We start from the raw sequence: 13,490 nt of genomic DNA, 5'->3' as shown, positions 1-13,490 counted from the left end.
AATCCAAATGCCTCTCTCCCTTTTGACCCCCACAGTGTGCCTATACCACATTTAGCATCTACAAGATTGATATTTCTGTAGCGATGAGAGTCCGCCTAATTTATGGGTACTTGTCTCCAGAAAAATAGCTGGGCACTACAAAGTACTGGGTATTATGCACTAGTAAAGAAGATTTTCAATTTTCACTCAACATCCACTGCTGCTTCTTTCTGGAAAATACCAGAGTCAAGTCATCAATACACTTGTATATACATTCTCAAAGGAGTATAATTTCCAAAATGGGATCACTTGATGGGGGAATTCTACTTTTCTGGCATTTAAGAGCTCTGCATATAGAGTTTGCAAACTATTCAAGGAAAATCTGTGCTCTAGAAGGCAAATAGCGCTCCGTCCTTCCTGAGTCTCATCATGTGGCTAAGCATAGAATCATAGAATCGTAGAGTTGGAAGGGAACTCCTGGGCCATCTGGTCCAACCTCCTGCTCAAAGCAGGATTCGCTAAATCATCCTCCCAGACAGATATCTGTCCAGCCTCTGTTTGAAGACTTCTATTGAAGAACTCACCACCTCTCGTGGCAGCCTGTTCCACTCATTGATCACTCTAACTGTCAAAAAAGTTTTTTCTGATATCTAATCTGTGTCTCCTCCCATTCAGTTTCATCCCATTGCTTCTAGTCTTTCCTTGTGCAAATGAGAATAAAGATGATCCTTCTGCAATGTGACAGCCCTTGAGATATTTGTAGACAGTTATTAAGTCTCCTCTCAGTCTTCTCTTTTGCAGGCTAAACATTCCCAAATCCTGCAACCTTTCCTCATAAGATAGGGTTTGCAGACCTGTCACCATTCTCGTCGCTCTTTTCTGAACTTGCTCCAGTTTGTTGATGTCTTTTTTAAAATGTGGTGCCCAAAACTGAACACAGTATTCCAGATGAGGTCTGAACAAAGAGGAGTAGAGGGAAATAATGACTTCACGTGATCTAGACTGTATGCTTCTGTTAATACATCCTAGAATTGCATTTGCCTTTTTTGCTGCTGCATCAGACTGTTGACTCATATTCAGTCTGTTGTCTATTAGCATACCCAAGTCTTTTTCACATGTGCTTTTGCTTAGCCCTATTCCTCCCATTCTGTATATGCTTTTTTCATTTTAATTGCCCAGATGTAGTACTTTGCATTTTTCCCTGTTAAAAACCATTCTGTTAGTTGCTGCCCACTGCTCCAGTTTATTTACATCTTTTTGAATCTTCTCTCTCTCTTCTCTAGTATTAGCTATCCATCCTAGCTTTGTGTCATCAGCAAATTTAATCAGTTTACCCTCAATTCCTTCATCTAAATCATTGATAAAGATGTTGAACAATACAGGGCCCAGGACAGAGCCCTGTGGTAACCCACTTGAGACATTCTTCCAACTGGATGTGCAGCCATTTACGACCACTCTCTGGGTCCGATCACTAAGCCAGTTATGAATCCACCTAACAGTTGCCTTGTCCATTCCATACTTAGTCATTTTTTCAATAAGGATTGTGTGAGATACTTTGTCAAATGCTTTGCTGAAGTCAAGATATACTATATCTACAGCATTTCCCTGATCCACCCAATCAGTGATTCTGTCATAGAAGGAAATTAAGTTAGTCTGACATGACTTATTAGTTACAAACCCATGCTGACTCTGTTTAATCACTTCATTCTTATCCAGGTACTGACATACATGTTGTTTAATAATTTGTTCAAAGATCTTTCCTGGTAGAGAAGTCAGACTCACCGGCCTATAGTTGCCTGGGTCCACCTTCTTCCCCTTTTTGAAGATAGGAAAAACATTTGCTCTTCTCCAGTCTTCTGGGACTTCTCCTGTTCTCCACGAATTTTCAAAGATTATGGAGAGCGGTTCAAAAATTTCTCCTGCTATCTCCTTCAGTACTCTGGGGTGTAATTCATCTGGACCTGGAGACTTGAATTCATTTAGGCTAGCTAAGTGTTTCCTCACTATAGTTCTGTTTATAGTTATCCTGGATTCTTCTATTCCCTTAATAGGACAGTGAAGAATAGTTGAAGTTACATTTCTTTTCTGAGAGAAAACAGATGCAAAATAGGAATTTAAAAGTTCGGCCTTCTCAACATCCTGTCTTACCATTTCATCATTTTCATCCTGTAGAAATCCTATAGCATCTTAGACTTTTCTTTTACTTTTGACATATCTCCAAAATCCTTTATTATTGCTTTTGACGTCTCTTCAAAGCCTCAATTCATTGTCAGCTTTAGATAATCTGAGTCATGCCCTGCAGGTTCTGCAGACAGTATTATATTCTTCTTTAGATATGCCTCCCTCTTTCCATTTTATAAACATTTCTTTCTTCCTTTTTAGCATGTGTTTAAGTTCTGTGTTCATCCATCCTGGTTTCCTTAAATTCTTCCTTCGATTGTGCTTTGAGAATTTCATTTTTCAAGATTTCCCATCCTTCCTGGTCATTTTTGTCCTTAAGGATATCCAGCCATTGGATCCCTCCAATTCTCTTTCTGATTCCCTTAAAATCTGCCTTTCTGAAATCTAACCTTGACATCTGAGTCTTCACAGGTCTTCCTCCTCTAGTTATCCAAAATTCTAAAATAGCATGGTCGCTACCTCCTAGGGTCCCAGCCACTCTTACCTCCTCAACCATTTCCTCCCTGTTTATAAGGATTAAATCCAAGGTAGCAGTTCCCCTTGCTGCAGTTCCCCTAGCAGTAGTGTAAAGCCACAAATGGGGTATTTCTATACTCAGTAGAAATTGTTTGATAAATTTTGGTGCCATTTTTACCCATTTCCCCAGTGGGAAAATTTAAAATCTGGGGCTAAAAAAAATGTTTGTGGTAGAAATGTATTTATTTTTTCTTCATTGTCCAATGGTATAAAATTATGCAACACACCCGTGGTGTCAATATGATCACTGCACCTTAGATGAATTCATTGAGAGGTGTAATTTGTAAAATGGAGTCACTTATGGGGGGGCATTGCTGTTTTGGCACCTCAGGGGCTCATGGCACCCGCAAACCAAAACAATAAAATCTGCACTATAAAATGGTGCTCCTTCCCTTCTGAGCTGCGCACTGTGCCTCAAAAGTATTTGTGATTACATGTAGGGTATTGGCGCACTCAGGAGAAATGTCAGAACAAATTTTGGGATCTATTTTGTCCTATTACCCTTGTGCAAATACAAAATTTGGGGCTGAAACATTTATGTGGGTTCAAGGTGCTCAGCACACATCTAAATACATTTTTTGAGGGGACTAGTTTCCAAAATGGGGGTCACGTCTTGGGGGTTTCCATTGTTTAGGCACATCAGGAGCTATGCAAGCGCAAAATGCATCCATTCTCAATTCCAGATAATTTTGCACTCCAAAAGTCAAATAGTGCGCCTTCCTTTCGGAGCCATGCTCTGTGCCCAAACAGTAGTTTGCTCATACTCAAAGGTTTTAGACAAGAAATCAGGCAAGCTCCCTTGCCTAAAACCAGTGGCGGATACCACAGTGTCACTACGTGCTGATTTCCTGTTTTAAACCTTTGAGTCTTAACAGTCCACACACTGATGAAGGTCTAATACAGACCAAAATATTTGTGCATTTTTACTATTGCTAATAGAGATGGGTAAACCCAAACAGAAAAGTTAGGGGTCTGTACCGAACACCTACTGTTCAGGCAGGGACCCCGGACATGGACTTCTCCAGGAAGTTCGTGTTACTGTTTGGGTTCAGCACCCCGAACATTGGATGTTTACAATGCTGTCATCTGCATGGCAGCGCAAGAAACACTGGCAGCTGTGATAGACAGTAAGATTGTTACCACTGGTCAGAGCTGCGGTTCCCTCGCTATCAGAAAACAGTGTGAACCAGCTGCTGTGACCAGCGGTAAAAAGTTTCCTGCCGGTCACAGGCATCACCTCATGGGAGTATAACAACGAGAGCAGGCGCTGGCTTATGGGAGTATTCATTAACCAGTGCCTGTACTATAAATATATAAATGTAAAAAAAAAAGGCATGGGATCACCTCTATTTTTGATAACTAGCATAGCAAATTTGACAGCTGCCAGCTGCAACCCTCAGTTGTTGGCTTTATCGTGGCTGGTTATCAAAAATAGAAGGGTCCCCACGCCATTTTTTATAATTAAATAAATTAATTTTAAAAAACGGCAGGGGATCCCCCTATTTTGACAACCAGCCAAGCTAATGCAGAGGCAGGTAAGTGGCCATGGATATTGGCCTCTCCAGCTTAAAATAGCAGCCTGCAGCCACCCCAAGTCTGGTGCTTTTCCTGGCTCTTCATGTGTTTATTTATTTACAGCACTGGTGCTGGCTGATGAATGCTCCCATGATCTGATCCGACACTTGCTCTCGCTGATATCAGCAACAGCATGTGTAGAGTGATGGGAGAAGTATTCCATTCAGCTGATGCCTGTGACTGGAAGTAAACTTTTTACTGCTGGTCACAACTTCTAGCTCATGCTGTGGGAATCGCAGCTCTCTGATCTGCAATAAAAATCTTACCACCGATCAGAGGCAATATTTGCCACGTTATCATGCAGATGACAGCGTGGGGAACATCTGATGGTCAGGGTGCTGAACCTAAACAGTAACACGGATTTCCTAGAGAAGTCTGTGTTTGTGGTCTGAACCCAAATAGTAGATGTTTGGTATAGACCCAAACTATGATGTTTGGGTTTGTCCATCTACATTAGCAATCGCAAAACTGCAAAAATGTTTCGGTATGAGCTGTGGATGTTGGAGCTGGTGATTTTGCAAGATTTATAACAACAGCAGGAGCTTGACAGGGAGGGGTGAGGTAAGCAGCTACAGTAACTGTTGTACAGAAGTCAATGGACAGGAGAGAGCTGACAAGTATGTTAGGAGCTAACCCGTGTCCTACAATGTAACTACTGCACACACTCAGCCAGGGTCTGGTGGCCAAGATCCACGAAACCAGCTGTACACTATGAAAGACAAACACTTAAATTGCAGGAGAATTACAACAAATAGTAAAAGCAAGCTGTTTGAAAACTTGCTTATTTTCATTCTGTCTAACTACGGTAATTAATTCAATTTAACTTGAGTATACCTTACTAAGCATATGACTCCATTTTCATTTATGCTAGATGTATAGATTACAAAAAATGTCTACACGCTCAGATATATTTATATATTTATTTGTTTGCTTACTATCTTACCTTATTTAACTCTTTATCATTTCTTTAGGAATTTGTGATAGAGAATGGTTTTATATCTCCAACACCGCCTTCAGATTTACCTCAATCACAATTACATTTTCCACCGCCTTATATCCCCCAAGAGATAACTACACAATGAAGAGAATTTCTCCAAAAATGTGCATTCTTGTGTTATTTTTGATTCTTCATTTTATTAGTGTTAAGATTTAAAATATTGCTGCTGGTTTCCTGAAAAGTAAATGTCCAACTTTTAAGTTCATGACATTTGTCTGTTTCGTCCATAGATATTAAACAATAAGATTTTGTCTAGATGCATCCAACACTAGGGAGAGCTTTGGAGAACATACTGTTTTTTACATCAGTCTCAGTAAGTTTGCAGTAAGCTCCTGGGTTCCCCTTAGAGGTCTCCACAAACAAACAGCATTTGATCATTTTCTGACGCATACTATTTAAAATCCTGTATCAGTCAAATAGCAATTATTCTTTAAATTATTTCTGTTGTAAAATTGTTAAAAAAATGGTTAAAACATTATTATTTAATATCATATTTTATGTGTACAGCCAGGCACAGTAGTCACTGTGGGCCTACAATGTAATCTAATGAATGACTTTATCACTCGAATTAACTGACTAGTGGCTAAATAAACAAATTGTCTCATCCAACTATAAACATAAAGGTCTGATTCATTTAAGTATTTATTCTGGAAATCTGGCATAAAGCACTCTGAAAAGTCACAAACTTTTTGTGCAACAAAAAAATTGCACTTTCTCGCCACTTTCGGGCAGTTCTGCCAAAGTGGGCAGAACTAAGGAGGAGCAAGATTAGGTTGTAGCGTGGCAATACTCACCGGACAAGTGATGGCGTACATTACACCTGAAATGTTATTCCAGTTACTGATACACTAATGTATCAAAATTATTTTGATCAAAATTATGTTTACTAAATACCCTTATTATTACTACCTTCATGCAATTTTTGCACTTTATTTTTACTTTTTTATTTTAGGATATTTGTTTTTTGTTTTTGGTTTCCATATGAGAAACTGAGTCAAATGTTTTCACCTTATCTCCCCCTGGAGAGACTCAACTATATAAACATGCAAAAAAAAAACACAACAGTGATGAGCAAAGAAGCAATAAACGTCCTTATGTAGCTCTACACAAAACCCTTCCTTGCCACAGAGGTTGGCACTCTAAATATATGAGCGATATGCCCCCCTCTGTGATTATCCACATGTAAATACAGCACTTTCCCTGATAAACCCCCTTATTGTGATTGGGAGCACAACAAGATACAGCAATATCTGATGCAAATACCTGGATTACTGGATTTCTTTTATTAAGAAATAATTGCCCTTTTTTTATTGTAGTGACATGTGTTAGGCTGCTTCCATATTGCGCTTTTCTCAATGTTCGTGGTCCCTGTCGGGACTTGCATACGAACGGTCTCCCTCAAACCGAGATTTGGAAATATGGGCCAATGGGGCCATAGACCATACTGGTGCTGGTACAGTGAACATGCTCTCTGTTGTGCAACAATTTCGGGCATAAATGCCTACTAGAGGAAAACACCCAGACCCAGTCTACTACACAATGAGACAGACCATTCAGCTCTTAAGTTTTGCCAAAGTTTTCAAATGTGTTGTGTAACATGTCTCCACTATGTGTGGACGGGGAGTACTTATATGGCTGGTCTTCGGTGAATATGCTGGGACACTCAGGGTGAAAACAAGTCTATTCAGTTTATTTTAATACACAGCATAAACCGAATCTCAGGTACTTGGTAACATGCAGCACCCTGTGCGCCATCTGACGACCTTTCGGCTTCATAGAACCCACGGTCCTCGCTGAGTCCAGTGTGCCTAACATAGATTAGTGTCCATTAACTGTCCGTGATGACCGCACAGGTTCTCGGATAGCTCTTATACTCAGAGGCGTCCTCTCCAGAGGTATACCACAGGCCTCCTCACTCACTTCCAAGTCACCTGGAAGCCTTCCCAATGTATATCAAAACCCTCAACAGTAGATCTGCTCAGCAAAACAAGCCCAGGCTTCCATCACAGGGCCACGCACCTCTGTGACACATAACTCCCATTTACCACATAACCAGTCGCCATTCCACAGTTGGTATCCTGAGGATGTGGATAAGGTTGAAAGTAGCTCTTGGTCTAAGATGATAGCTGGTTGATAGGCTGCTAATCTCATCATTGTTTAAGGAGCCTCACTGTGTAAAGTATTGATAATCTGTGTATATAAGAGTTACTGTGCTCGTGACATAACAAACGTAAATTATTTATGCTTGAATAGCTCAATAAAAAAAGTTAGTTAAAAGACTTGTAATGAGTCCACTACTAGAAAATGTTGGAGTTTCAAACATAAGTTTTTGGGATATTTTAGGGTATGTGCATATGATCAGGAACTGACAGTGCTGCCGGCTATTGAACGCAGGTGAATCAGCATATGTTCACTGAACCATGCGGATTCACGGCGTCCAGTACATTCTATGGGTGAAATTTCTCTTGCGGAGAAAGTAGATTAACCAAATTTTAAAAATGCAAAAAGTAAATGTAGTTATAAATTGTCAAATCTCTCCCTATTTTAAATCTGGAATGGGCACCAGCCAGGTCCACCCGTTGCCTCTATTATTCGCATTGACAGTGGAACCTCTGGCTCTGGCTTATGGAGTGAGATCTAGAGAAATGGAAAATTTATATGCTGTCAACTTGATTTGATATCTCCAAACCATTTTATTTTGGCCAATACAAGCCATGCTAAGAGCTTAGGTTGTCATAAGATCCTACTGTTATGCGAGGCTTAGGTCGAAGGAGGCTGACAAAACCCGGGCCCCTGCGGAGTCCCTCAAACTAGGGAAAACCCTGTCTGACCCTCAACCCAGGGTTTTTGCTAAAGGTGCAAATGCCTGAGCCTCCAGCCTCTCCTTATCTCCTGCTCAGCCCTAAGCTGAACCCTCCACCCAGTGAGTTGACAAACCACCAAAACCCACACAGTAATGACAGACAGGGAGAACTCAAACCACACCGCGCCGCAAACACACAGGACAATACTATAATGTGAACAGGGCAAAACAAAGCACAAATATAGGAAGGCGAAAAGGTAACAACGGATCATACGACACCAGATATGAATTTCTCTCTCCAACACCTCCACTCCAGACCGGAACCACTTGGCACAAAACACAAGCTATAATCGGTGACGCCCACAGGCCAGCACGACTATTTAAAGACCGTGGGCGTGACCAAACATCCCACCTGATTTCCAGCTAGATTAACCCCAGATAACCTGAGTAAAATCAAGCCGGCGCCACTGAGGCTATAGTGGACGGAGATGGAACTACCGCTGCCTGCCGGACGCTGTGGTGTGAACAGCGTCCGACATGACAGTACCCCGTCTTCTACGAGGGACCCCAGGGCCCTCAAGACTCATAGGACCCGGCTTGTCCGGATGACGGCGGTGAAAGGAACTGACCAGCCGATCCGCATGTATGTCCGAGGCTGGTACCCAAGACCTCTCCTCCGGACCATACCCCCGCCAGTGCACCAAATACTGAAGAGTACGGCGCAGTACTCGAGAGTCCACCACCTTGGAGACTTCAAACTCTAAATCGCCATTCACCATGACTGGAGGTGGCATCGGCGTCGTGTCCACAGAGCCTACCACCTTTTTCAATAAAGACCTGTGAAACACGTTGTGTATCTTGTATACCGCAGGAAGCTCCAACCGATAAGCAACCGGGTTTATGATGGCAGCAATCTTAAAAGGGCCAATAAACCTTGGACCCAATTTCAATGATGGAATTTTGAGTTTTATGTTTTTAGTAGCTAACCACACCCAATCACCCACACACAGGTCCGGACCTGGCACGCGTCTAGAGTCAGCCACACGTTTGTATCTTGCACTCATGCTCAGCAATCTCTGTTTCACACTCCTCCAGACCAATGATAGTTGAACTCCTAACCGGTCCTCCTCTGGGACGCCCCCAGAGCCCCCCTGACGCAAGGTACAAAATTGAGGATGGTGCTCATAAACACAAAAGAACGGAGACTCTCCCGATGATTCTTGGCGGTGATTATTTAATGCGAACTCGGCCAAGGGAAGGAACGTCGACCACTCCTCTTGGTTGTCAGACACAAAACATCGCAAATACTGCTCCAGATTTTGGTTCATGCACTCAGTTTGACCATTTGACTGCGGATGAAACGCCGACGAATGAGACAACTTGATCCCCAATCGTGAGCAAAAAGCTTTCCAAAACTTCGCCACAAACTGGGTACCCCTATCTGACACTATGTCCGACGGAACTCCGTGCAGTCTGACCACCTCCTGCACAAAGACCTGAGCCAACGTCTTCGCGTTGGGCAAGGAAGGCAACGACACAAAATGCGCCATCTTCGAAAATCGATCAACCACCACCAGGATGACCGTGTTCCCCACCGAGGCAGGCAAGTCTGTGATAAAGTCCATGGAGATTTCTGTCCATGGCCTACTAGGTATCCCCAGAGGCTGTAGAGTGCCAGCAGGACGGGTTCTGGGCGACTTGGTCCTGGCGCACGTGATGCAAGCTGTCACGTAGGAAACCACATCCTGCCGGATTTTTGGCCACCAGAAGCGGCGCGATACCAGTTCCAAGGTGCCCCTAACCCCTGGATGACCGGCCAGGACCGAGTCGTGGTGTTCCCCCAACACTTTAAGATGAAGATGAAGGGGTACGAACGACTTATTAGCGGGAAGTCCTGGTGGTACCTCCTCCTGGGCCTCGGCAATCTCCGCCTCTACCTCAGTCGTGAGAGCCGAAACCACTACACCTTCCTGGAGGATGGGTACCGGCTCTTCCCGAGGTTCTCCCCCCGGAAAACACCTGGACAAGGCATCCGCCTTGGTGTTTTTCGCCCCAGAACGGTAAGTCACCAGAAAGTTAAAACGTGTAAAAAACAATGCCCAGCGAGCCTGCCTGGGAGACAGACGCTTGGCCGACTCCAGATAGAGCAGGTTTTTATGGTCGGTGATGACTGTGACCTGGTGGGCCGCCCCCTCCAAGAAGTGTCGCCATTCCTCAAAAGCCAATTTGATGGTCAACAGCTCCCTGTTGCCGATGTCGTAATTCCGTTCGGCCGGCGACAGCTTCTTGGAGAAGTAGGCGCATGGACGCAAATTGCTCAAGGACGAGCCCTGTGACAGTACTGCCCCCACTCCCACCTCAGAAGCATCGACCTCCACCGTAAAAGGTTTAGATACGTCCGGTTGCACCAGAATGGGGGCTGAAGCAAAACGGTTCTTCAGAAGCTCAAATGCACGCACCGCATCCTCAGACCAGATAGTGAGATTGGTACCTTTTTTCGTCATGTCCGTGAGCGGTTTGGCTATAGTAGAGAAATTCTTAATAAACTTCCTATAATAGTTGGCAAACCCAAGGAACCGCTGGAGCGCTTTTAGATTACCAGGCCGTTCCCATCGCAGCACCGCTTGCACCTTCGCGGCATCCATTTTAAACCCTGCGGCGGACACAATATATCCCAAAAAAGGCAACTCTTGAACAAAAAACACGCATTTTTCAAGCTTAGCATAGAGCTTATTCTCACGGAGCAGCTGTAACACCTGCCTGACATGCTCTAAATGAGTGTCCTGGTCGCTCGAATAAATAAGGATATCATCCAGGTACACAATCACAAATTTCCCCAGCACATGAGCAAATACATCATTTATGAAATGTTGGAACACAGCAGGCGCGGTTGTCAACCCAAATGGCATAACTAGGCTTTCAAAATGACCCTCAGGGGTATTAAATGCCGTCTTCCACTCATCCCCCTGACGGACCCTTATGAGGTTATATGCCCCCTGAGGTCAAGTTTGGAAAACCACTTCGCACCAGCCACCTGGTTGAACAAATCAGGGATCAGAGGCATCGGGTAGGGATCACGGACCGTAATCTGGTTTAACTCCCGGAAATCCAGACACGGGCGTAACCCCCCATCTTTTTTCTTAATGAAGAAAAACCCCGCTGCTACAGGTGAGGATGAAGGCCGGATGTGCCCTTTACTTAAACTCTCCGCAATGTAGTCCTTAAGAGCTTGTCTCTCCGGACCAGAAATACTAAACATCCTTGCCTTTGGCAATTTAGCCCCGGGTTTTAACCTAATTTGACAGTCATAGGCTCGATGTGGAGGTAGTTCTGAGCAACCCCTCTCAGAGAATACGTCCGCAAAATCCAGCAATGCCTCCGGAAGGCTGGGCTTCACGGCGGACACACATGTGGCCAAGCAATTTTCCTGGCAGAAACTGCTCCACTGGACTATGTCCTGGGTTCTCCAGTCAATCACCGGGTTGTGCTTAGACAACCATGGGAAACCCAGGACTATTTGTGCTGGGAGATTATTGAGTACCTTACATGTAACCCACTCAGAATGTAGGACCCCAATGTGGAGTTTAACCTCAGCTACAAACTCAGTAATCTCCCCCTGTGGGAGGGGAGTGGCATTAATGGTAACCACGCGAATAGGATGAGGGAGTTTTTCGATCTTGAAACCTGCCATGCGTGCAAACTCCTCATCGATGAGATTGGTGGCTGAACCGCTGAACCGCTATCCACAAACACTGATATTGGTAGCTCTCTGCCCGCAATAATAACCCTGGCAGGGAGCATACATTGAGATACCATCATGGAGGATATGCATACGCTCAGTTGGGCCTCCTCCATACCCTCTGAGCTTACCAGTTTTCCGCCAGTGCGACTTTCTTTGGTAGCACAGGACAAGCATTTACATAATGATCTCTTTTACCACAGTAAAAACATGCTCCATGCTTCCTGAACCCAGGAACGCGACGCTGCACATGTGATACCCCAGCGATTTGCATAGGTTCCGTGGGCTCATCTGCAGCAACCCCACTGGCACCCCTGCTTTCCCCCAGAGGCAGCGTCTCCTGCGCCCCTTGACGCAAACGGCGATCAATACGAATAACCAAACTCATGGCAGATTCTAACGATGCAGGAGTCTCATACATCAGGAGGGCCTGTTTAACTCTTTCTGAGACCCCATGAATAAACTGACTCCGCAGCGCTGGGTCGTTCCACTGTGTGTCTACTGCCCAACAGCGAAATTCTGAACAATAGTCTTCCGCCATACGTTCCCCCTGACGGAGGGCGCGGATTTTAGATTCTGCTAAAGCCAATCTGTCGGGGTCATCATAAATGAGCCCGAGTGCTGAAAAAACATTCTCAACCGAATGAAACGTAGCAGAGTCGGCTGGTAAGGAAAACGCCCATGCTTGGGGGTCCCCACTCAGTAATGATAACACCAGACCCACCCGCTGAGCCTCATTACCTGAGGAGACCGGGCGCATGCGAAAGTATAACTTGCAGGCCTCCCGAAAGATGACAAATTTGCTGCGTTCCCCAGAAAATCGTTCAGGCAGCGGAATCTTAGGCTCTGCACCTGCACCAGCAGAAGCCGCTTGTACATTAGCTACCACCAGGCCCTGCTGCTGAACTGCCCCCTTCAACTCGGTGACCTGTACGGACAGCGCCGCCAACTGGCGGTTTATGGAAGTCATGGAATCCATGGAAAAATGTTGGGCCGATTATAATGTTATGCGAGGCTTAGGTCGAAGGAGGCTGACAAAACCCGGGCCCCTGCGGAGTCCCTCAAACTAGGGAAAACCCTGTCTGACCCTCAACCCAGGGTTTTTGCTAAAGGTGCAAATGCCTGAGCCTCCAGCCTCTCCTTATCTCCTGCTCAGCCCTAAGCTGAACCCTCCACCCAGTGAGTTGACAAACCACCAAAACCCACACAGTAATGACAGACAGGGAGAACTCAAACCACACCGCGCCGCAAACACACAGGACAATACTATAATGTGAACAGGGCAAAACAAAGCACAAATATAGGAAGGCGAAAAGGTAACAACGGATCATACGACACCAGATATGAATTTCTCTCTCCAACACCTCCACTCCAGACCGGAACCACTTGGCACAAAACACAAGCTATAATCGGTGACGCCCACAGGCCAGCACGACTATTTAAAGACCGTGGGCGTGACCAAACATCCCACCTGATTTCCAGCTAGATTAACCCCAGATAACCTGAGTAAAATCAAGCCGGCGCCACTGAGGCTATAGTGGACGGAGATGGAACTACCGCTGCCTGCCGGACGCTGTGGTGTGAACAGCGTCCGACATGACAGTACCCCGTCTTCTACGAGGGACCCCAGGGCCCTCAAGACTCATAGGACCCGGCTTGTCCGGATGACGGCGGTGAAAGGAACTGACCAGCCGATCCGC

General features: G+C 44.8%; 1 protein-coding gene across 6 annotated transcripts in view; it reads left to right on the top strand.

Annotated features, from left to right (window-relative positions):
* Positions 1-5,857, top strand: part of LOC141069329 (uncharacterized) — a 136,575-nt gene extending 130,718 nt beyond the window's left edge. For all 6 annotated transcript variants that reach the window (XM_073558797.1, XM_073558799.1, XM_073558798.1 and 3 more), the window contains one exon: positions 5,223-5,857. In XM_073558797.1, coding sequence (XP_073414898.1) covers positions 5,223-5,333 — 111 coding nt within the window. In that variant the 3' untranslated portion in view covers positions 5,334-5,857. The remainder of the gene's footprint in view (positions 1-5,222) is intronic.
* Positions 5,858-13,490: the final 7,633 nt, after the last annotated feature.

The sequence above is a fragment of the Dendrobates tinctorius genome, unplaced genomic scaffold (genome assembly GCF_039654945.1).
Source record: "Dendrobates tinctorius isolate UK_male_01 unplaced genomic scaffold, ASM3965494v1 ptg000258l, whole genome shotgun sequence".
NCBI lineage: Eukaryota > Metazoa > Chordata > Amphibia > Anura > Dendrobatidae > Dendrobates > Dendrobates tinctorius.
The sequence above is the reverse complement of the archived record's forward strand: the minus strand, read 5'-3'. Positions and strand labels throughout refer to the sequence as shown.